Source organism: Mixophyes fleayi, chromosome 5 (assembly GCF_038048845.1).
Source record: "Mixophyes fleayi isolate aMixFle1 chromosome 5, aMixFle1.hap1, whole genome shotgun sequence".
NCBI lineage: Eukaryota > Metazoa > Chordata > Amphibia > Anura > Limnodynastidae > Mixophyes > Mixophyes fleayi.
The window spans coordinates 68,118,269-68,144,156 of NC_134406.1; the positions used below are offsets into that span (position 1 = coordinate 68,118,269).

At 39.1% G+C, this 25,888-nt stretch overlaps 1 protein-coding gene and 1 long non-coding RNA gene across 5 annotated transcripts in view; both read right to left on the bottom strand.

Moving 5' to 3' along the window:
* Nucleotides 1-25,888, bottom strand: part of LOC142158418 (uncharacterized) — a 401,996-nt gene that overhangs the window by 293,328 nt on the left and 82,780 nt on the right. The window lies entirely within an intron of this gene.
* Nucleotides 1-25,888, bottom strand: part of THRB (thyroid hormone receptor beta) — a 295,226-nt gene that overhangs the window by 13,143 nt on the left and 256,195 nt on the right. For 2 of the 3 annotated variants that reach the window (XM_075212342.1, XM_075212343.1), the window contains exons 5-6: nt 15,693-15,793; nt 8,091-8,238 (exon numbers count right to left, since the gene is read on the bottom strand). In XM_075212342.1, the coding sequence (XP_075068443.1) occupies nt 8,091-8,238; nt 15,693-15,793 (249 nt within the window). Of the gene's footprint in view, nt 1-8,090; nt 8,239-15,692; nt 15,794-20,340; nt 20,669-25,888 lie in introns of those variants that run through there. The other variant, XM_075212341.1, reaches the window with a different exon arrangement.

Below are 25,888 nucleotides of genomic sequence, written 5' to 3' on the forward strand. Positions count from 1 at the left end.
AGCTTACAATATATGGGACAATGGGAGTTTGATACATGAGGTTAAGTCTACATTTTACACTTCGGCCCAGCCAGACTGCAAAGGTAAAAGTGACTCATAAGCTAAATGATCCTGTCACACAACAATGTTGGTCAGGGGATAGTTGTCTTGTGTGAAATTGTGTAACAGATAGTTGAGGAATATTATAGGCTTATCTGTAGAGGTGAGTTTTCAGAGAACACTTGAAAGTTTGTAGACCAGAGGAGAGTCTTATTGTGTGAGGGAGAGAATTCCATAGAGTGGGTGCAGCCCGAAAAAAGTCCTGTAACCAGGAATGGGAGGATGTAATGAGGGTGGATGAGAGATGCAGATCTTGTGCAGAACGGAGTTGCCGAGTTAGGAGATATTTTGAGACAAGAGAGGAGATGTATGTTGGTGCAGCTTTGTTGATGGCCTTGTAGGTTAGTAAAAGTATTTTATATTGGATTCGGTAAAAAACAGGCAACCAGTGCAGAGACATACAGAGTGATTCAGCAGAGGAATAACGATTCGCAAGGAAAATCAATCTTGCCGCTGCGTGCAAAATAGATTTTAGGGGTTTGAATCTGTTTTGGAGAAGACCAGTAAGGAGGGAATTGCAATAGTCAATGCTAAGATGATGATAAGTGCATGAATTAAGGTTTTTGCAGTGTCTTGTGTGAAGTATGTGCGAATTCTGGAAATGTTTTTTAGATGTGTGTAACATGATTTAGATATAGAGTCAATGTGGGGAACAAAGGATTGGTGTGAGTCGACGATTACACCTAGCCAGCGAGCTTGTGAGGTGGGATTTATGGTCATGTTATCAACAGAAACAGAAATGTCAGGTATGCTCTCGTTGGTGGGTGGGAATATTATTAACTCTGTTTTAGAAAGATTACGTTTGAGTTGGCGAGAGGACATCCATGATGAAATGGCAGAAAGACAGTCAGTTACACGGGACAACACAGATGTCGAGAGATCAGGAGAGGATAGATAAATTTGGGTATCATACGCATAGATATGATACTGAAATCCAAAGGAACTTATTAGATTTCCAAGAGAAGCGGTATAGATAGAGAACAGCAGAGGACCTAGCGCTGAGCCTTGCGGTACTCCAACTGATAAAGGAAGTGGAGCAGAGGTGGCCCCAGAGAAATTAACAGTGAAAGATCGATTAGAAAGGTAGGATGAGAACCAGGATAGAACAGTATCTTGAAGACCTAGGGATTGCAGCGTTTGTATGAGAAGAGAGTGGTTAATGGTGTCAAATGCAGCCGAGAGATCCAGGAGAATAAGGAGAGAGTTTGGGTCAGAATTTTGTTCTTTAAGAATAGGAGTAATCACTGCATGCTTGACTAGTGATGGAAAGATACCAGTAGAGGGAGAGAGATTATAGATTTTAGTTAGAGGTGAAATGAGCACAGGAGACAGGGATCTACCAATTTGTGAGAGAATGGGATCAAGAGGACAGGAGGTAGAGTAGAAAGATAAGAATAGAGTAGATAGTTCCTCTTGATTTGTGGAATCAAATGAAGAGAAGGTGTCAAAGGGTGCTGGAAAGCAATTGAGCTGATTGCTTGTCGAAGAAGATGATACCTTTTCAAGTCAGATCTTATCAATTTTATCCTTAAAATAGGACGCAAGATCCTGGGTACTAATGGTAGTCGGTGGGTTTGGGGTGGGAGGGTGTAAAAGAGATTTAAATGTGTTAAAAAGGCGTTTGGGTTTAGAAGCCTGAGCATAGATGGAAGATTGGAAGTATGTTTGTTTTGCAGTGTCCAGAGCATTTCGATAGGAGTGGTAGAAAGCAGTATAGGTGATGAAATCATTAGAAGTACAGGATTTACACAGTGACAGTCTGCTTTATAAGAAAGTTTTTGTAGAGTTTGTGTTACTTTAGTGTGCCACGGTTGATAACGAAGTCTACGTAACGTATGAAGAGTCGCTGGAGCCACTTGATTAAGGGCAGTTGCTAGGGTTTGGGGAAAATAAGGAACTGTAATATCAGGGGAGAAGAATGTAGAAATTTGGGAGAGAAGGTTTAGAAGAGAGGTAGAAATCTATTGTATGAAGAGGCTTGGAAGAGTTTGACAGCAGAGAGGTTAAAGAAATGGGGGTAAGTGAGTAGCTAATAAGGTGATGATCCTGAAGGGGGAAAAGAGTGTTAAGGAAATCAGAGACTGAGCATAGGCTAGAGAAAACAAGATCAAGACAGTGATCCTGATGAGTAGCGGATTCAATCCACTGAGAGCCGTCAAGTGAGGAGGTTAGAGAGAGTAGTTTTGAAGCAATATTAGAACATGGATTAGCAATAGGGATATTGAAATCACCCTTTGACACCCTCTCTTCATTTGATTCCACAAATCAAGAGGAACTATCTTCTCTATTCTTAACTTTCTACTCTACCTCCTGTCCTCTTGATCCCATACTTTCACAAATTGGTAGGTCCCTGTCTCCTGTGCTCATTCCACCTCTAACTAAAATCTCTAATCTCTCTCTCTCTACTGGTATCTTTCCATCACTAGTCAAGCATGCAGTGATTACTCCTATTCTGAAAGAACAAAATTCTGACCCAGATTCTCTCTGAAATTACTGAGCCATCTCTCAGATCTCATGCCCCTTCAAACCTCTCGAGAGAATTGCATACACTCGCCTCACACACTTTCTTACAGCAAACCATCTATTGGATTCTCTTCAGTCAGGCTTTCGCTCTTAACACTTCACAAAGACTGTGCTAACCAAGGTTGTTAATGATTTGATCACATCTAAAACTAAAGGCAATTACTCTCTTCTATTTCTCCTGGATTTCTCTGTTGCATTTGACACTGTTGACCACTCTCTCTCCTCATACCAAAGCTCCAACCTATAGGTCATAAAGACACTGTCCTATTCTGGTTCTCATCCTACCTATCTAATCATACTTTCAGTGTTAATTTATCTGGATCCACCTCCACTCCGCTTCCATTATCAGTCGGAGTACCACAAGCTCAGTCCTAGGTCCTCTGCTATTCTCTATCTACACCACTTTCCTTGGAAAACTAATAAGCTCCTTTGGATTTCAGTATCATCTCTATGTGGATGATACACAAATTTATCTATCCTCTCCTGATCTCTCACCATCTGTGTTGTCTTGCGTTACTGACTGTCTTTCTGCCATTTCATCTTGGATGTCCTCTTGCCAACTCAAACTCAATCTTTCAAAAATAGAATTATTAATATTCCCACCCACCAACAGAAGCTTCCTGTCTGACATTTCTATTTCTGTTGACAACATGACCATAAATCCCACCACGCAAGCTCGCTGCCTAGGTGTGATCCTTGACTCACAATTATCCTTTGTTCCCCATATCAACTCTATAGTTATATCATGCTGCATACATCTAAAACACATTTCCAGAATATGTACATATCTCACACAAAACACTGCAAAAACTTTACTTCATGCACTCATCATCTCCTACATCGACTATTGCAATTCACTGTTTACTGGTCTTCTCAAAATCAAAAATTTACACTTACAATCTATTTTTCACACAGTGCCTAGATTGATTTTCCTTGCAAATTGTTCTTCCTTTGCTGAGCCACTCTGTCAGTCTCTACATTGGTTGCCTGTTTTTGAACGACTCCAATACAAAATTATTCTACTAACATACAAGACCATCAATAAAATTGCACCAACACACATCTTCTCACTTGTCTCACTATATCTCCAAACTCAGCACCTCCGTTCTGCACAAGATCTGCGTCTCTCTTCCACTCTCATCACATCCTCCCATTACAGGACTTTTTTCAGGCTGCTCCCACTCTGCGGAACTCCATCCCTCACACAGTAAGACTTTCCTCTAGTCTTTCAAACCTTCAAGCGTTCTCTGAAAATCCACCTCTTCAGACAAGCTTATCATGTTCCTCAACCACCCTCTCAATCTCTCTAGGTTACTATATTACCACCCTCTACACAGCTGACACAAGACAACAACCCTTTGACCAACATTGCTGTGTAACTGATCATATGGCCCACTCAATGCTTTTTACCTTTGCATTCTAGCTGGACCAATATGCAATATGCTGTAGCACTTACCCTTGTGTATCAAACTTCCATTGTCCCATAGTTTGTAAGCTTGCGAGCAAGGCCCTCTTACCTCCATCTGTATGTATTACCCAATATTGTTTTATTTCTGTTAATCCCAATTGAAAAGCACCACATAATTTGCTGGCTCTATTTCAATAAATGGTGATGATGATGAATAGCTGCTGATAACAAAGAAACAACAGTCTGCAGACCCAAGAAATTGGAGAGCACAGGGAGCCACATCTGAGCATATGAACAAGAAACTGACTCAAAGAACAGGCACCGTTACTATGGGACAGGTGCCCTAAATATCCTGTGGGAATGATTAGACTCCCAATGAATGGGAGGAGGAGATAATAAGAGGTCAGGTCTGTGCAAGCGCAGAACCAGAAGTTGTAATGGTGTTGCCGGGGGCTGCCAGGAGAATCAGGGAGAGTGGGCAGGTAAGTGAGCTAAACCCCAGTCGGTTGGTCTGTTGGTCTGGCATATGAAAGAGAAGCTATATAAATGTAATATAATTCAAGTACAGCCAAGAAATAACATCATTAACGTTAGTGCAAAACAAAATTACAATAATACAAGCATAATAGTTTATTATTACAAAGAGTATAATTTCTATGGCAACTGCATAATATCAGCTGATTAAATGATTAATCAGACAGTAATAAATATGACTATAGTAATTAATCAGACAGTAATTCATTATGATGGAGAGCTTAATCAGACAGCAATTAATAATGATGTAATGATTAATCAGACAGTGATTAATCATTTTAAGCAATTAATCAGATACTAATGAGCTGTCACTCATAGTAATTGCTGACACCAGTACCTGGTGTGGCATCGCTCCTACCCTCTGCTCCTAGGCACCGCTAATCTCCAGACTCAAGCACCAATTCCCCCAGACCCACAACATCCTTACATCACCCCGCAGCCAGGGAACTAGCCTGTGTGTTCCCTGTGCACGACTCCTGCTGGGAATGCACAGGAGCAGTGAGCATGCCTCTGGCAGGGAGCATGACGTAGTCTTGTGGGACAGCTCACTGATCCTTACCTCCACCGGACACCAAACAAGGTAAGAGATGGGAGAGGTGTGTGAAGACAATTAAGCCTGGTCTGGCCAGGGTCAACTCCAGAGTGACAGTAATAGCACAGTAAAAGATAGTTCGACATACCACTTTTCTATTTCCTCTGTATAACTATGGGAATGGTATATTGCCCATCCCTAATTACCACCAGGCAATCAATTTGATGAAAATTAGTTTTAAGACAACGGGCGACTCGGATAGCAAAGTTCACAGATTCAAGGCAAGATTAGTTTCCAAGGGATATTTGCAAAATTATGGGGTCGACTATGATGCTCCAGTCACTACACAAAGTCCAATCAGGACTTCATAGCTGTGGCAGCTGTCCATAAGACGAAAGTGAGACGCATTACATCAAAACAACCCTTCTTAATGGTGACACTGACAAGAACTATATTTCCCAACTTTAGTGACACATAATTTAAAGTTAAAGAGATCATTCTATGGACTCAAGTAATCGTCCAGAGCATGGAACTGTAAGATAAACACTGTTTTATTGGAGGAATGGCTCACACAAAGTCTAGCTGATCCATGCTTGTAAGTGTGAATGCTTCTAAATGTAGGTGATCTTATTATAGATCTCAAGGAAGATAAACAAACCACATAGTTATGTGAAGTTCTCAAGAAACCATAACTGCCCCTGAGGGATGTGGGAGTGGATGGAACCACCTCTCAGTCATGCCAGGATCGTAGTGGCATGTAGAGCATTTAAATATACAAACTGATGCTTGGGAAAGAAGTAAAACTTTCAGTTAGAGAAGGAGATAAACTCAATTTCAGTTTAATCCCCCTCCAGTTCGGGAGGGATAGTGCCAGCTGCTGAGTGTGAGACAGTATGTCATCATCATCATCATCTATTTATTTATATATAGAGCCACTAATTCCACAGCGCTGTACTGAGAACTCATTCACATCAGTCCCTGCCCCATTAGAGCTTACAATCTAAATTCCCCTGACATACACACCAAGAGAGACTAAGGGAAATTTAATAGCAGCCAATTAACCTACCAGTATGTTTTTGGAGTGTGGGAGGAAACCAGAGCACCCGGAGGAAACCCACGCAAACACAGGGAGAACATACAAACTCCACACAGATAAGGCCATGGTTAGTATGTATTCCAATAGGGGGGCCCAAGGACATAGCCGTGACAAGAGGTGCACTTAACTGTAACAAGAGTTTTCCCAAATCAAATAGAGTCTCAACTCTGAGGATAGATTACGTGACATACCTCAACTGTAATTCATGCAGCCAAGAACTGTGCTGGAGAGAAGCAATGCAATAACATTGATTCTTTAACCAGAGATGATTAGGCAGGGGGCTCCTAAACATGTTAAAACTAAGTACCTGCGGGATGTAACCTACTACCTGGGAATTCAGATTCAGGGCCTCATGTAGAGATGGACACAATTTATGTTTACAGCAGAAGAGGAAATTGCGTCTCGTCATTTACTTAGTATACAAATTGCCTGCTTAAAGCATATCCTACGTTCCAAGCGACTGATATGCTTGTGTAGACAATGTCCTGAATTATCTGCTGCTAACAGATTAACATTATGGATAATCGAAAAACAGGCACTAAAAACATCATAGTGAGTGCCAAATTAAACTAGGCCTCATGCACAAACGGGGTATAAGTGCAGACAATACTTATCAGTCTTATGAAACTATTAAACCAGTTGTTGAATTATGCTAATTGCTAGAACCAAGAATTAGCATGTTTGCAATTTGCCTTATTAAATAAGCCTGTATGTGTTATTTTCATACTGGATAAAGACATAATGTATTTCTTAATAGCAAATTAACTTTTGCTGTTGTTGAGGGGGTTTTCTTAAACACAATTGTCATTAAAACACAAATATTAGATCTCTCAAGAAATTATATTGTTGTATTGTTGGTAGTTCTGCCTGGGAAGAATATTAATGCACAAAATAATAATAATAATAATAATAATAATAATAATAAAAAAATTATTATGTCTAATATGGTGTTTTTCAGCATGTGAAGGCTGCAGCATGCAAGGGACTGAAGCTCTAAAGGTCTTTAAATTGATACTGGATCCAGTTTGAACTAGCAACATTTTTTATTATGTTGTGTAAAATGTCTGAAAATAAAATACAGTTCAATCATTTTATTAATTTTATGTTTGTTATTATTGTATCTTTATTAGTATGTTGCCAGAGGTAACTTCTCTTTGTGACATCTGTAAACTATAGCAAGGTAGCACACATTAAGGAGATTGTCCTGTGTGATCACTGAGCGCTTCTTCCTATGCTCCGTATGTGGAGCTCCCGTTGTTACCACGTTCCTCATACAATGAGCAAAGCAGAGAGAGCACGGAGATCATCTAGGAATTGAACTCATGACCCCAGTGCTGTAAGGCAGAAGTGCCAACCACTTAGCTGCCTATTATTATTTGAGATAGGATGTATGTTTCTCATATAAAAGTTCAAATATACTATTTTGGTAAAATACTTTTTTTTGCTACAGTAAATGTCTGAACAGTTCACAAGTGCTGTATTTCAGTCATTTCCTAAGATATGAGCAATTCCACCAGTATGGGCATTGTCGCGGATATTGGCAATGAGGGGTCATGACTGACAATATACCAATATAAAATGTCTTATTTTTTATTTAAAAAATGGGATCTTTCATCAACAACAGTCTTGCTTTATATAAAATGTGTGTATGTGTCATTTAATCATTTCTCACTTTAAGTCTGAGTACAGTACAATGACTGGTTTCAGCTTTAGGCTGTGTAAAACTAGATTAAACGCAGTATAGACACTTCAGCTTATTTCAAGCCCAAAATAAATTGCATGTGAACTCTTTGTCGAAGTAATGCAAGTTGTGTTTTTGTTTGTGTGTTTGTTGGAGTGGGCTCTGTGCAGGTGTGTGATACAATGTAAGAAACAAACATCTCTTATGGTCTACTTACAATCTGTTGCCATGCCAACGGCGATACACTTTTTGAAACGACATTCTTGGCACTGGTTCCTTGTTACTTTGTCTATCACACATTTTCCTTCATATTTACACGAATAGCTTGGGTGAAGGTTCTTCTGAATAGTTCTCCTGAAAAATCCCTAGAGATGACAAAATTAGTTAACAGATGTCAACATTGCAAAACAAAAATCTAAACTTGCGCTACAAAGACTGCTTCAATTACTTTCTTGAACTTACAAATACAGATATCAATTGAGTCAGCAAATGGGCATTTTATTTACATCTATGCTATATAAGTGTTGATAATGAAAATATAGGTTGATGGGTATTTACTATTTTTGCTCAGATACACAAATCTGCACTAAAACAACAGCAACCAATCAGACATTTCATCATCATCATCATCATCATCATCACCATTTATTTATATATCGCCACTGATTCCGCAGCGCTGTACAGAGAACTCACTCACATCAGTCCCTGCCCCATCGGAGCTTACAGTCTAAATTCCCTAACATACACACAGAGACAGACAGAGAGAGAGACTAGGGTCAATTTTGATAACAGCCAATTAACCTACTAGTATGTTTTTGGTGTATAACATACACACATGGACATTTAGTGCAGCCCACAGGAAGCAGTATAGATATAGGGAGACCCGCATCTTGGGTTCCCATACATCTATTTATCATCTAGCATTGTACTGGGTCCACTGTTCCAGTCCCAACCAGAGCACCTGCAGTGAGACCCAGCTTTACTTAGTGAGATCAGTCTGAGGAAATCAGGAGTCTTCGCTGCCAGACTGTCCCAGTACTACTGAGGAGCTAAGTATTGGGAGGAAGATAAGAACTATGCAGGGGCATGCGCTGCTGTAGTGGAAGCTGTCTGGAGAGGATTTGTTGCAGGTACGTCATACTTCACTTCCGGGGGAAGGTGAAGAGTGAGGACAAATGGGGCACGGCGTGGTGAACTGCATCATTTTGCTGCAGGCGGTGGGGTCAAAATGATACAATTCACCATGAATCGTGTCATAGAGGCTCTCATGCTGCTGACTTCATTCGGAAGTCGGCAGGATGGAGCAGAATTGCCTGCAATCCCAGGAGTCTGACAGACCTACCATTTGAGTGTCTTCTGGACACTACGTGATAATGGGTGGGTATGATGATCATGGTTTTTGTTTCAGGGAGGACTCAAGTGATGCTAGGTGGGGAAGAATGTGTTTTGCTAAAGCTGAGAGGATTGTGTTGGACAGGAAGGAAATGTGTTGCTAGGTGGGGGAAGTGTTGAGTGTTGCTACAGGGAGGAAAGGGGTATTGTGTTACTACAGAGATGAAAGGGAAATGAGTTGTTATGGGGGGGGTGGTATTGTGTTACTACAGTGGTGATGGGGAAATGTGTTGCTACAGGGACAGGGGTGGGCTGGCCCGGGGGCAGGGGGGCACATGGCACCCGGGCCGGGCCAAAAAAGATGCATTCGGGCCGGTCCCTGTGCAGTGGTGACTGCCCACTCCCCCGGGCAATCCACCTCCTCCATTCTATCTGCGGCGCGGGTCTCCGTCCCTTCAAGTTTCACATGGGACAAAGAGATGAAGACATCGTGCGCAGATGAACCAGGTGAGCGCTGCGGGAGGGGGGGGGAGAAGAGTGGTCAGTATATGAATGTATGTGTGTGTGAGAGGGGGCCAGTATATGAATGTATGTATGTATGTATGTATGTGTGAGAAGAGGCCATTATATGTATGTATGTATGTATGTATGTATGTATGTCTGTGTGAGAAGGAACCAGTATATGTATGTATGTCTGTGTGAGAAGGGGCCAGTATATGTATGTATCTGTATGTGAGAAGGGGCCAGTATATGTATGTATGTATGTATGTATGTATGTATGTATGTATGTGTGAGAAGGGGCCATTATATGAATGTATGTATGGCTGTGTGAGAAGAGGCCAGTATATGTATGTATGTATGTATGTATGTATGTATGTATGTGTGTGTGAGAAAGGGCCAGTATATGTATGTATCTGTATGTGAGAAGGGGTCAGTATATGTATGTATGTATGTATGTATGTATGTATGTATGTATGTGTGAGAGGGGCCAGTATATGAATGTATGTATGTCTGTGTGAGAAGGGGCCATTATATGAATGTATGTATGGCTGTGTGAGAAGAGGCCAGTATATGTATGTATGTATGTATGTATGTATGTATGTATGTGTGTGTGAGAAAGGGCCAGTATATGTATGTATCTGTATGTGAGAAGGGGTCAGTATATGTATGTATGTATGTATGTATGTATGTATGTATGTATGTGTGAGAGGGGCCAGTATATGAATGTATGTATGTCTGTGTGAGAAGGGGCCAGTATATGTATGTATGTATGTATGTATGTCTGTGTGAGAAGGGGCCAGTATATGAATGTATGTATGTCTGTGTGAGAAGGGGCCAGTATATGTATGTATGTATGTCTGTGTGAGAGGGGGCCAGTATATGAATGTATGTATGTCTGTGTGAGAAGGGGCCAGTATATGTATGTATGTATGTCTGTGTGAGAAGGGGCCAGTATATGTATGTATGTATGTGTGTATGAGAAGGGGCCAGTATATGAATGAATGTGTGTGTGAGAGAGGGAGGGGGTCTTAATATAATGTGGGGGGTAGGCTATTTATTTAGGAGTGCAGGTGGGGGCTAATTATTGGGTGCAATTTTATTTGTGGGGTGATGGTGGGGCTATTTAATTTAATATTGGGTCCTATGAATTTAAGATGGAGTAATTGGACCTTTAATTTAATGCTGGTGTGTTTTGGGAGCTATTTATTGATTGTGGGCTTTTTGTGGAAAATTAGATCTATTTATTAATATGTGATTATGTTTTATTTAATGCCTGTGATTGTTGTGGGAAATGGTTATATTTGTTAAATGTAAATGCTATTTAAATTATTGCTGGGGCTGTTTGGAGGGAGGGAAATAGGTTTATATATTAAATGTGTTTGCTATCTAATGTCAGGGTTGGTTGGAAAGAAAGAGATATATTTAGCAAATGTAAATATTATTATTTTAATGTTGTGGCTGGAGGGAGGCCTAATTATAAAACGTGAGTGCTATTGATTTAACATCGGGACTGGTTGGAATTTTCTAAATTTCATGTACCCATTTTTTTTTCAAATAGGGCCTCCAATATTCCAGGATCCAGACAACCAGCAAATCAGCTAAAGTAACCAGCAGCCACAAGTGGTGACAGTGACAAGACCAGGTAGGAGAGAGCAGGACAGTCTGCCAACTGTCCTGAATCTGTTGAAACAGTCCCAAACTTGGGTGACTGTTTCGCTTAGGACAGTTGGGAGGTATGTCCCGCTTCATCGTGTACTACTCGTGAAGGCAGAACTGAGTGCACCTAACAGTAGTGCACACAGTATATCCTGTGTATTTATCTAAAATGATAACCATGCTACATCATAGGGGGTTACCCTGTCTAAAGTGGGCATACAAATATATATATGGATTAAGCAACACTACAATAGCCTCTTTTTATATAGATAAATATATATTGTACCAAAAACCACCCTTTAAGGATGGGCCGCTGCTGTGTGCTTGCCCCCCGGGCTGAAATCTGCTAGCCCTCCCCTGTACAGGGAGGAGAAGGGTATTGTGGTACTACAGAGGTGATGGGGAAATGTGTTGCTACAGGGAGGAGAAGGATCTTTTGTTACTACAGAGGTGATGGGGAAATGTGTTGCTACAGGAAGGAGAGGGGTATTGTGCTAATAGAGAGGTGATGGGGAAATGTGTTGTTACAGGGGGGAGAGGGGTATTGTGTCACTACAGAGGTGATAGGGAAATGTGTTGCTACAGGGAGGGGAAGGATATTGTGTTACTATAGAGTTGATGGGGAAATGTGTTGCTACAGGAAGGAGGGCTGTATTGTGATACTACAGAGGTGATGGGGAAATGTGTTCTTATAGGGAGGAAAAGGATATTGTGCTACTACAGAGTTGATGGGGAAATGTGTTGTTACAGGGGGGGAGAGGGGTATTGTGTCACTACAGAGCTGATGGGGAAATGTGTTGCTACAGGGAGGGGAAGGATATTGTGATACTACAGAGGTGATGGGGAAATGTGTTGCTACAGGGAGTGGAGGAGTATTGTGATGGGAAAATATTTTGCTAGAGGCATTAGAGTGGTACTGCTCACTCGCTATGTGACATCATTACTCCCACTATGTGGGATGAACAAGCCCCCACTGGTGGTGCAATCTCTTCTGTCCCCTTGGGAGTAATCACTTCTGTTCCCTTTTGGAGTAATCACTTCTGTCCCCTAGGGGACTTTTCACCATTGCTGAGAGGTATGTTATAACTCGGACTATAAGAGATTGCGCAGCCCTGCACTAGACAATTGCAGTAAATAACACTGAATGTGTCATACCAACAATAGATATCGCCTTCCTTTGCAATAATATTGTATATGGTAGTGAATTCTAACACTTTACTAGCTGGGACGGTTTTTTTACGTCATAAGCAGAAGCAGAAAAATTTGTACATTTATAAATAGAAAAAATATTGTGGTTTCTATTCTTTTATAATATTAATATATAATACTTAAGTGACATGAATAAATGTAAAATATCCTGTGAAATATGTTATTATAACTGATGACCAGTGATGCCACCACTTATATTTGGAGAGTGGTGCTGTCACTTTTTCCATTTTCTGGGTGTTCTTTAATGGAATGCACAATTGTTGGTGAAGGAAAAACACACCTAGATATGAGGATCACCACATACAAACAATGTGCTTTGTTTCAAACTGAAACGTGTGTTATAAGGAACATATTTCCCTGCTGGTCAATATAAAGAGAAGTCACCTCAGAGGTCCTGTAAAAATATACAGTATCTATATGTTTTATAGTAGGGGGTATATTATTTGCATTATATTTGCATGTAAGTCATATTTTTCATATAAATATATATAATCAATTCAATTATAAAACAAAGCAGTGGTGGATTGATCTCCTTTCCCCGACTTAAGAGCAAATAAAGCCACCGTTTGACATTAATTAAAACAACAAAAACTTGAATAACATACATGAAATAACTTGAGTATTTGTAATTAACTAAATAAGTCTAGAATGGTATGTTTTACTGCTTTGCAGCGGGTTGTTATGGTAGGAAGGATGTGATCCTCTAAGTAAGCAGACAAAGAGGGACTGACATCTTAGTAGGCTTGGTTTTCATAAATGAATTGTGTGGATTGGTATATTAATAAACTGGGGCAGAGACAGTAATCTTATATTCTCAGCTTTAAGATATTGTTCTAAAGTTGGGAGGAGCTTCATATATCTGTAATGGAGTGAGGAGGTAATGATTTCTTATTTTTACCAGAGTTGCAAATAGAATGTCAGGTTAAAGCTGCACATCCACCTCTAAACATTTTACTAAAGTCCACCTACCCCTCCATTCCTCTTACAGCACCAGATGAGCAGCAATGAGGATTGTGAGAGTGAGGATCAATTACAACTGTGATTGTGACTGGTCCTCCTGCTCAAAAAAACCCATCCATTTAAACCTAAACTAGAACTAAATTGATTTGTCTTACAGAACCAGCAGAGCCTTAGGGAAATGTTTGCATATAACAGCTTCTAGCACTCCAGTTATGGAGAAGGCACATTAGAAAAATCTTTTATTTAGGTGGTACTGCAGCCTTAACTATGAACAGTCATGAGTCATGTCTGACAATTTTGAGGCTAAGGGATCATTTAATAAAAAATATGTTTATTGTGATTTGTGATTAAATGCTATGCAAAAAATACAGTACATATTTCGTGTTCATGAACTGTCTATTCAAAAACAGCTTCATATAAAGTCTAAAATGAACAAATCCTTACTATTTACTGATACTTTCATATATTATGTGCATATGATGCATTAATGATGTACAATTATGTACATACAAATTATGCACAATCTTTGTAAGGTCATCAGTGTGTTTTAATACATTTATTAATCACATTAATACTATCAAGAGAGATTTGACATATTCAGAATGAAATAGTTCAAAGATATCCCCTTTCCCCCTTATAGGACAATCTGGCATTCCATTTGAGACTCACACCATACATCTTTTCTCCCTTTCCAGCTCCATGTTACACTAATCTACCACCGTTCGGGCCCCACCACCCTCTTCCTCAACAAATTTGCCACCTGACTCTCCCACTTACTTTCCTCCAACCTACCGATCCTCATCATTGGGGCCTTTCCCAAACTCCTCTCCATCACCTCCACCCATGGTCTCACCCACACACTGTGATGGGAATTCCCTTGACCATGTATTGACCATGTATTCTCTCACCTCTGTGACATTTCTGACTTCTCTATCTCATCATTCTGACCATAACGTTCTCTTCTTCTATTTCTTCCTCCCTCCCTCTCTCTCTCCCCCTCCCGCACCGAAAGTCATGCAGACACTATGCAACCTGCATGATCATCTCCGCTCCCGCTTCTCTGCCACTCTTGAACTACTCCTCTCTCCCATCTCATCATTGCCCTACCCTAATGCATCAGTCTCTTTTTATAACTCCACCATCTTAGCAGCCCTGGAACAAGCTGCCCCTACCATCTCACTTTACGTCCGTCATTCTAAACCCCTACTTTGGAACTTCAAGCTCACCCGCTATCTTTATAGGTGCTCCCAATCTGCTGAGCAACTCTGGAGAAAGACCTTATCTATTTCAAATTCATCCTGTCCTCCTATTACGTTGCCCTCTCTCTTGTCAAACAATCCTAAGTCAAAACCCTTATCTTGAATAACTTCTGTCGCCTCTTTCCACCATCAACTCCCTTCTCTTACTTCTTCTCTTTGCTGCTATCAACACAGTTGACCATCCTCTTCTCCTTGAAACCATCAACTCCCTTGGCCTTCGTAACACTGTCCATTCAGGTTTACTTATTAGCTCTCTGATTGTCCCTCCAGTGTCTCATCCTGTAGTGCCTGCTTTCCTCCGGAGCCTCGATCTGTTGGGGTCTCTACTTCTCTCTCTTTAAACCTCCTCTTTCAGTCAGCTTGTCTGCTCTTTCGGCCTCCAATATCACCTTTATGCTGATTGACTATCTAATCTACCTTTCCTCCCCTGACCTTAGTCCCTCTCTCATCTTCCGTGTGATCCAACTCTCTCTCTGCCATCTCCACTTGGATGGATGGATGCTACCTCAAGCTCAACACAACCAAACCAGAGCTTATCATTTTTCCAGCGCCCAGTGTCACATCCCTTCCTCCTATATCACTTAAGGTTGATGGTGTCATGCTCTCCGCTGTTCCCCACGCATGCTGCCTTGGGAACATCATTGACTCCACCCTAAATTTCACTCCCCATCCTCCCTAAATCCTATATAATTTACATTGCCATTTCATGCCTTGATATTGAAGTGGGTTTTCAAAGATCATTTAAAGATTTCAAGGCTGAGAAAGAGTCTGATCAGGGGTTGTAGGGAATTCCATAAGCAGTAAGCGGCACAGGAGAAGTCTTTTAGGTGGCAGTGAGAGGTGGTTATCAGAAAGGAAAAGAGGCTCAGGTCAGAAGCAGTTATCTTCCTTACAGTACTTACCTTGCATCCTTCACAGGTGATGCATCTATAATGATAGCCTGTAGCCTTGTCTCCACACACCACACACAGTTCATCTTTATCCAAGTAGCTGGGTATGTACCCTATAAAAAAAAACATACTATGGATTAGTTCATCTATGTTGGTGCATGAAGACTTAGAACAAAATAAAATCACAACATTTTGCCATTTAGAAGGCATTAATGAAGCAAGCAGATATTATCATCATTTCAGCACAGCTGAAACACAACTAACTAATTAGCCTTGCAACGTGAATAAAATAGCGAAAACTACATTCAGCTGTTGGGAGTTATGGAGGAGGAATCTTTGAACCATATGTACACATAATATGTAAATATAGTATGTAGCATATGGATTTTGGGGGAAACTCATGATGGATAGATGGTTGGGAGAGATGGAGGAGAGTAGCACATGCTATTAGGGGTGAAATATTCTTTCTGCTGCCGGTGGTGAAGTGTAAAATTGTATCCCCTAAATCACCTGTTAAAATTACAAATATATACACAGAGCCCTGTATACAACTAGAGTTTGGTAACAAAACCCACTAAAAAATAGTGATGCCCAGTAAAATGCCCAGTAAAAAGTCCGTCAATAGCTATTAGTTTGCCTATAATACAGGTAACATGATGGCTCAGCAGTTAGCATTTCTGCCTCACAGTGCCGGGGTCAGGAGTTTGTATGTTCTTCACGTGTTCCCATGGGTTGCCTCTGGGTTCTCCAGTTTCCATCCACACTCCAAAAACATACTAGTAGGTTACTTGACTGCTGACAAAATTAACCCTACTCTGTGGGTGTATGTGTGTGTGGTTAGGGAACTTAGATTGTAAGCTCCAATGAGGCAGTGACTGATGTGAGTGAGTTATCTGTACAGCGCTGCCAATTGATTGCACTATATAAACAAATATATAATGCTGATGATGAAATGACTAGTGAGTAATTTGGTTAATATGCCAGCAGACATAATAACCAATAATATGCTAACTGTAATAATGGGCAGTAATACGAACAGGAGTAGAAATGCCCTTTGATATCTAACCAGTAATATGCCAGCAGAAGATATGCCAAGTAATAAGCACAGCAGTGGAAAAGTTCAGTAATATGCAAATGGTAGATATGCCAAGTAATAAGTGCAGCAGTAATAACACCCATGTGCCAGTATTACTCCAGAAGTAGATATGCAATAATATACCAGCAACAGATATTCCCATTAATATAAAAGTAGTAGCTATATCAATAATATACTTGTAGCAGATACACTAGTTATATACCAGCAGCAGTCATGCCCAGTAATATGACAGCAGCTAACATTTATAGTAATATGCCAGCAACAGATATGCCCTATATGCTAGCAGTAGATATGCTCAGTAATATACTATATGACAGCAACAGCTATCCTCAGACATTTGCCAGCAGCAGATGGCCAATTACAAGTCAGCACTGCACAACACATCATTATAGGTAGAGGTAGAGCCTGCGGGTGGCACAGTGAGGGGTGATGATAGGCAACAGATGCTGTGCCCCTTACATGCTGAGTCTCATTGTCTTGGGGCTTTCTAGGAAGTGAAACTGGCATGTAAGAATTAGCATCTGTCATCACCCGAGGTGCTCACCTCGCCTCAATATTGATGCACCCACCATGTCTGAGAGCTGCTGTATTCAAACGTTGATTGGTAGAGCGCAACATTTATATTATAATTTGATCTCAAGGGGCACTGTCCCATTGGAGTCACCAGATAATATTTAATTTACTTTTATCAGGAAAGCAACATAGTTCTTTGTATGTATGTCACAATGTATTGAACTGTATGTATGTAAACCATATTTAATAATACAGAATATTTGTCTTTAACACTTAAGGAACTATTTTTTAAAGACTGAAGAGTTATTTACAAATAGGCACTGCAATGAACCACTATAGTTTCCTATTTAAAAAGTATATTACTGTCTACTTTGCAATCATCAACCATGTCCATACGTCAGATGACTTTCTATTCCTACCTACATGTGAAATGTGGCTGTGTCTCTAACATAACCTTTTTACTACGGTTTAAAAATCTTGCCTGCCTTATCCATTACTTTCTATGGGAAACTGTTACTATTGCATATGTCAAGCGCTATTCCAATTGTACAGCGCTACGGAGTCTGCTGGCGCTATATAAATAAATGTTGATGAGGATGATGATTGGGAAAACAGATGTAATTTTAGACATTGTAGACATTTTTTAGACAGACAGGCCGATAGGCAACAAATTATTTCATTAGGAATATTTATATAATCGATTACAATGTATTCACATGAAGTGAGTAATTACATTTCCCTCCATACTAACACATGCACAGCTACAAGAGGGAAGGTTGATATGGGACACCTGTTCTCTTGTGTTTTAATGAGTTGCCATAGAGTCTTCATTAAATCCAAATCAATGCTGATCAATAGGGACAAACATGTCCTTTCAGCAGCCTTCTGTCTCCACCACTGCATTAATTGCCTCTTGTTTGAAATTCAATAATGTTGATTTCACACTAAATATATATTTACATTGCAGGTTGTTTAAATGAAAATGTTGTAATGCAAAGACATATAAATTGCACATAAATATGAAAATATCGGGACATTAAATGAAACTAGGCTGCTATTATTTTTTGTTTAGCTTTTTTTGCTATGTTTTTGCACCATAAGTATTAATAGTTAATAAGAAATACTTTCTGATTACCCTAACTAAATGTGGGACTTTGAGGAAAAAAAATGTCCAGTATGACCCATGACGTGTTTGAAAATGAAATATTTACTGTACTGGGATTATTTATTTTTACAATATAAAATATGTTTAGCATATGCCAAACCACTTTTAAACTGTGCAGCAACTCAGTGAAATTAGTTTTAGATGATTTAGTGGATATGGTCATAGGATATGTAGATTCAGCAATCACACACATATTTACAGTAATTAGAAAATACACAGCAACAAACTAATAACATAATAGACAATATATTGGCTGCCATAGAAAAAAAGTGCAGTCATATTTGAAGGTATTCCTTTCTGTTGTAATAATCCAGCATGTTGCAAATATGTCTATAAGAAAAAAATGTGGCAAAAAAATTGGCAGAGGATATATAATAACCAAACTCTGCAAAGTAGATTCTAGCTAAATTATGTATTGTAAAACGTTCTGACTAAAATTGTCATGTCCGCAGGAACAATACATAACGCATCCTTTTTGAGCTCTGAATCACTGTTCTTAACGATTCTAAGTGTTCTGATCATACAATTCTATAGTGATAACTATTCAGAAATGTTGCATTGGCATTAACATGATGCATTTATCATGTATTTTTAGTGCAGGTTAGTGCATGTACATGAATGTGAAAATAAAAATCATTGCGTTAAATTAGACAGTTAATATTTGTGTTTTATCTGTGCATTTAATTTGTGTTGCGCTCTGTTTTGCTATTTTGAAAAGTTCAAAGCGTCTGACAGGCATTGACGCGGTTGAAAACGTACATTTGTCTATACATTACATTAATGGATTTTATTGCCACTTACGTCTGAATGCATATTAATTGTATATCAAACACGTGCATAAATGCAATGCGATTTATATGCATTGTTACATGTCTTAGTATGCGTTAAAAAAAAGCATTTTAAACGACAGAGGGTACTTAGCCTTAAATATACATAAAATGAATTATAGTAAATATGTTCTGTCTCTCTATAGCATATATTTTAATATTCTAAATGTTCAATTCTCTGTTGGTAAAAGGTTGCATGTTAGTTACATAGTTAAAATACAAATATGAAAATACAAATAAAAAAATGGCAGTAAAATATATATGAGTAGAAAATGAAATGTTATGCAATATTAATAAGGGATGGATATTAGACAGGACCATATATTTCAAGTTTAAAAAAAACAAGAAAGAGCAATTGTACTCAATTAACTATTTAGGTATCAGTATTTACTAGCTGTACAATAAAAAAGTATTATCATAGCAGGGATATAATTACTAAATAATTGCATACAAATTTAAACTCAGCAGCTAGCAGTTGTAAAATAGAACTGTATCGTTAAGTACAGCTTTATCATTTAAATGTAGCATTTTACTCTGCAATTGTGTCGGTATCGAATTCAATATCCATATATGTTCTGGACAGTTTTCAACAGCCAATGATTAAACACACCAACAATGCTAATAACTGTCAATTCTAATTCATTCTTTATGGTAGAATTCAGATATTTGACTTTGCTAGGTGACACAATGACAAAATAAACACACACATACATGCACCAGTAATACGCAACCAAGCAGGGAATCTAAGACATCTAAATCTGTTTCTTGGAACAAATGCAGAATAACTAAAATATACCAAAATATACAAAATTGTGTTAAAAAATCCTACTGTGTAGAGAAATAAAGCCATTTAAATCTCCTAGCAACCTGGAATGCGGCTTTCGGCTGATAACAGACAGGCTTCTCAAATGACGAAGGTGTTAAAAAATCTGCAACTTTAAAATCAAATACAGCACTGACGCTAGATGTAAGTGCACAGAGACACTGACAGGAATAAATAGACATTAAAAAATAATAAAACCACATTAGAGGCAAATTACAAGCTAAAACGGTCCCTACCTTTTTTCTGTGAAAACATTGGAGACTGCCCTTGTGAAAAAGTTGCTTTTTCCTCAGAGAAATACTCAGGTTGGTTGTATGAATTCAGGGCCATGTCCATTTCCGAGTACTCGCTTTTAAACATGTTTCCAGGGTAACTAGAGGTATAAGCCTGATTCACCGCCCAGGCCTGATCCATATATACATTATTGTTGTGTAGGACATAAGCCTCACAAGAACTGTAGTTCTGACTATCTTCAATATAAGTGCAATAATCAGTGGGCTGCATGCAGTAGGTGTTTGCAGCAGACTGGGGCATTTCATACACTTCTTGAATGCAGTAGTTCATTTTGACCTCCGGTGTGAGTTTCTACTTTAGATATACACCACACACACATGCATGCATAGACGGGGAGTGAAGGGAGAAAATGATGAATATACAGTAGTAACTGAAGTCTGTCTCAAAGCTAAGCACCCCTGTACCATTCGGAGCAGCACCTTGTGTGCGAAGATCCTATTTATATCTGGGATGCTACTGAGCAGCCCAACATGTTGGTAAAGAGATTTATGACAGTTTAAGGTCCTAATCTATGAGCCACGGCTAAGTACTAGGGTAGATGCTGCACAGACAGGTTATAGAGGGTATTAGAGACACAACACAAGGCGGGCAAACATCACTTCTGTCTTGGTTTAAATTTAGGCAATAACTTTGCACAGTCATATTTAAAACCTATCAGTGAGACATATGAGTGATTGCACTTTATTTGACAACTTGAAGAGAAAAGCCTAAGTGGGACGGGGCTATGTGAAATCCTCAAATCAATAATCTGGAGTTTTAAACTACATCCCTTAAGAAATTCAATAGGAGAACCTAGATGACCCATACCACAGTTTAAAAGGTAAACCTTGTAGCAACCTAATCCACAATCAGTTCTATTGATTTGGTGTTACAGCATTAACTGCGTGGTAAAGAAAAACCTGTTGGGCGAGGTATTGATTGGCATCCATGTGCTGTCTAAGCTATATTTAACCCATCATGCATGTTTAAGTGTTTCACAAAAGAAGGCTATAGGAAATGTATCGACAAGGTTACTCAAGGCTAACCAACCAATTTACATCACAGTTTTCTTGTATAAAAAGTTCTCTTTCCCATAGTGTTGTTTTGTATGCATTGGGACATTTTTTTATTGCTTATTAGGAATGTTATGTTCTGCCATCTGCTATCGTGGCATGGTGAAATTATCTACCAACGTTTCAAATAACCAGAATAGAATACTATAAATTCTAGACGTACAAGGTCTCCTCTTTGGGGCGCCCTGGTTTCCCCAGGACAGTATCGGTTTTTGCCATTAGATAAGTTTACAGACCTGTCAGCTGGTAAATATTCTACAGTCCGTGATCTTATTCACCACTATGACAAGCAAGGGTCAAATTATTAGGGACTCAGGAGCATTCCTACCATTTTCCGTGTTAAGGAATTTAGACTGTAAGAGGGCAGGACTGATGTGAATAAGAAATAAATTCTCTGTACAGCGTTGCAATATAAATAAACAATAATAATAAAGCACCCAGAAGGTATAGTGTGTAGCACAGTCCCTTCTAGAAAGGATATACTTAGAGCAACACACAAAGTAGAGTGCACAATATAATGATATAATATATACATAATATACAGCTTTTGCGTCATAAAAACCAATACTTAGCATATCTGCTGTGGTAAAAAGGAATATATAATTGGTGCACTGGTAGCAATCCAGTATTTTGGGGAAATAAACAATGAGCATGCATGGTTGTAAAATAACACAATATACTGTCCACATCAGACCCAAGTTCACCAGATACCGTGTTCCACATACAGATCCAATGTCCACCATGTATAGTTGCATGACCATTACAAGAGCCACATGCACCATCCTTTGAATCAACATTACACTATATAAATCCTCATATTGACTCGTATCACCCTACCCCATTATACTAACCCCTGCTGCTTCTGCAGCTCAGCTTTATTTTCCACCCGCCACTAGTACAGAGCAGTCCTGTCATTGGTTACACTGATTATCTGACTTTGTACACAGCAGTCCTGTCATTGGTTACACTGATAATCTGCCTTTCTCCAGGTGAGGGAGTGCTTGATGTGATCAAGATCTCTCCAGGAAGACTCTGTGGCATTGCTCAAAGATATGTATTGCACTTGAGATTTCGGTGTGCCAAAATTCACCTGTCACCTGTGAAAGATAACTAGTGTTTCTGTTTGGCCAATTTGATAGCTAATCAGGTATATTGTGAACTATTTGTTTTCCTATATGTGCTGAAATTAGTCAACAATCTAATCTTTTCATGAATTAAATTGGTGGACCAGAAATTACTTTGAATGCTATATAAGTGTTCAGGTTTTCTTTAAGAATTATACAATAAATTATACTATGCCTTCCAAACTCATCCTTTCCTTCCTCTTCCCTTATATTTTATTATCACTTATGTATATTAAATTATTCTAAATATTCGTAATAGATAGTGGAATACTAGATATAATTGACGTTATACATAAAGAATTTTGAATTATTTTACTACTCTTTAAATTAACTTAATAGATAAATAGAATACATGGTATAAATGAATTTGATTTATTTTTATTATACTTTACATTAATATTTAATATATAGTAAATATTTTATATGCTATTCATTAATAATCAATTACAATGTTATTTCCTATTTTTATTCGCTCTGAATAATCTCCGCTTACTGTTATGATATATTTATATATGTTACATGAGTAGTTTTCAATAAATAATAAAAAAAAAAAGAATTATACAACGACGCTCTCTGCCTCAACAAAATTTGCATTCAGTGTAAAAAACAGCCTATGATAGGAATGACCAAAACCATAGTAGAAAAGAAGCCACATAGCGGTCTTGTCTACTACACATTGTATGACATTTGTGAAAACTGGTGCAAGAAACGTTGCTGCTGTCCATGGCACCCAATCAGCTTTTCACATAATTGTTTACTACAGTTTATAAAATGAAAAAACATCTGATTGTCCACTATGGGCAACACCATCTTTTCCCCTTGCACCAGTTTTCAAAAATGTCCTTCTTAAGGCTTTACCTTATTTGATTCCCAGGATAACTTTGCTTCTCTACGGCAAACATCTACAATCCACATGGGTAAACCATTCCATTCTCTGCTATGTCTATAAACTGCTCCGAGGTGTAGACATTTTGATTTATTGCACATGATATAAATATAAAATAAAAGTATAAAACAGTCACACATGATTTAAACAGGTATTTCCTACTAGGCTAACTGGAATCCATTAATCCGTTAACAATGGGTATCTAATTGCTGACTATAATTGTAAAATATAAAGTAAGTGATGATAAAAGCAGAAGTCAGTTATACACTTGAAGCAATGGATTCTGGGGCTGGAGATTCCCATATCTCCCAATTTGGAAATTGGGATAGATTATGTCATGCCCCTGATCCACCCAATCATACCCCATTCCAAACACAAAGCACCCCTAAATAATGAACTTCTACCTCTAGATTGTGAAGCTATGATTAGATTGTAATAGATTGTACGCTCCTCTGAGCAGGGCCATCTCTCCTCCTGTTTCCACCACTTCTAACTCTGCTCTCCAGCTACTTAGCCCTCCTCCTCGAGGGTCCTCCACCCCACGTCCACTCTCGCTCCCTCCTCCCCCCTGGGGGTCTCCCTGCCTTCCGCGCCCTCCTTCTTGGGCCCCGTCGTTTGCGGATCCTCCCTCCCCCTTCCCCGCCCTCTCTAGCTGTGCATTGAGCGTACTGAGTTGCTGTGTTTACTGTACTGTGCTGTCTCCCATTGTTTTGTGATTTTGTTTGTCTCTGTATGGCGCTGCGGATGCCTTGTGGCGCCTTATAAATAAATATTAATAATAATAATATGACTGTCCTGCCTAAATAGCGATTGTTGATAGGTATGTCACCTGGAGATTTTGACTATATGGTTCCAAGCATTAGTAATTGAACAAGAAGTTTTTTTGTTATTGCATTAGAGTACATAGATATATCTGTTTTGATGCTTTCTGCCATTTATGGCATACATATACAAGTACATAGTAACACACGTAATAAAATATATTAAGAAACCTCACATTTAATTTTCCTTTGATATTTCTTACATATCTACATTACTGTTAGGCATAAGTACATACACTGGTATGCCGGACATACACCTGGTGTAAGAACTACTGGATTTAAACTGGATGAATTGTACAATATGTCCGACTCAATATACACATGTAAATACACTTTTTTTGTGATTATCTTTTATGTATATTCGATGTACAAATGCACTCAACTATAAATGGGTTTCAATGGGTTTGCAGATTTCTTATTATATCTTCCAGGTTGTGATCCCTTGAAATTTCCAAACTTTAAGAACCTGTGGCTCTCAAGGTGTTATAAAACTACAATCCCCAGCATGCTTTGCCAGCTGATAGCTGACAGTATGTGCTGAGATTTCTGACTTCACATACCTGGAGAACTACAGGTTGTATAGTGCTGCTGCATATTGTCACTAATACCTGCTGCTGAAGAGTATTATCTCACTGTGCAAAGCTGTACTAATTACAGCTGCACCAATTCTGTCTGCCGATGGCATGCGCACAAATGCTCCTTGGCAATTGAGTGCTGCTTGGAGACAAGAGTGCTTCTGTTGGTTCTGTCTTGCCTGTGAACAGACTTGTGCTACAGCGTTGATGTATCATCTATTGCAGTGGTGCACAACCTTGCTTTTAAACCTGGAAACCCAAAATAAAACCGCCAAGTCTGAAGTTCTCAGTAGAATGTATTGAATAACTGACAATCAGGGGACCCCAAAATAAATTCTGAACCCCAGTTGGGGTCACACAACAGATGAACACATCTGTTCTATTACGATGTGAAAACTGGATTCATCTGATCTATTAATGTCAGTTAGGGTTGGGTACCATTTTACGATGGCGGTAATACCAACATCGGTGATACCTCCCCAAAAATTCAGATTGGAAGAATGCCGGTTTAGATAGCCGAGATCCTTACGCTACATCCCGATTGCTGTAAATTCCGGCAGTTTAAATTCACGTCACTGCTCATAGCTGCACTGATATCTCTGTATTTAAAGTGCCAATGCGAGGACCCGAAGTAAATGAAATATTAAAGTGATGGGGTCCTGGCATTGACGCTTTAAATACAGAGATATCAGTGCGGCTATGAGCATTGACGTGCATTTAAACTGCCGGAATTTACAGCAATCAGGATATAGCGTAAGGATCTCAAACTAACTAAACTATCTAAACTGTCATTTTTATTGTAAGCCATTATTTTCTTTTTTAGGCATTCTTCCAATCGGAATTTTATTGGAGGTTTAATTGTTGTCGGTATTGTGGTAGTCATTAATATGACTACCACCGATTAGTTAAGGGCATAGCTAGAAATGTTTGGGCCCAAAGCAAAATTGTCATGGGCCCTATATGCACCATCATAAAGTCTTACCCACTATAATATCTGCTCCATCCCCAGGAGGGGGGGGGCAGGGCACTAGT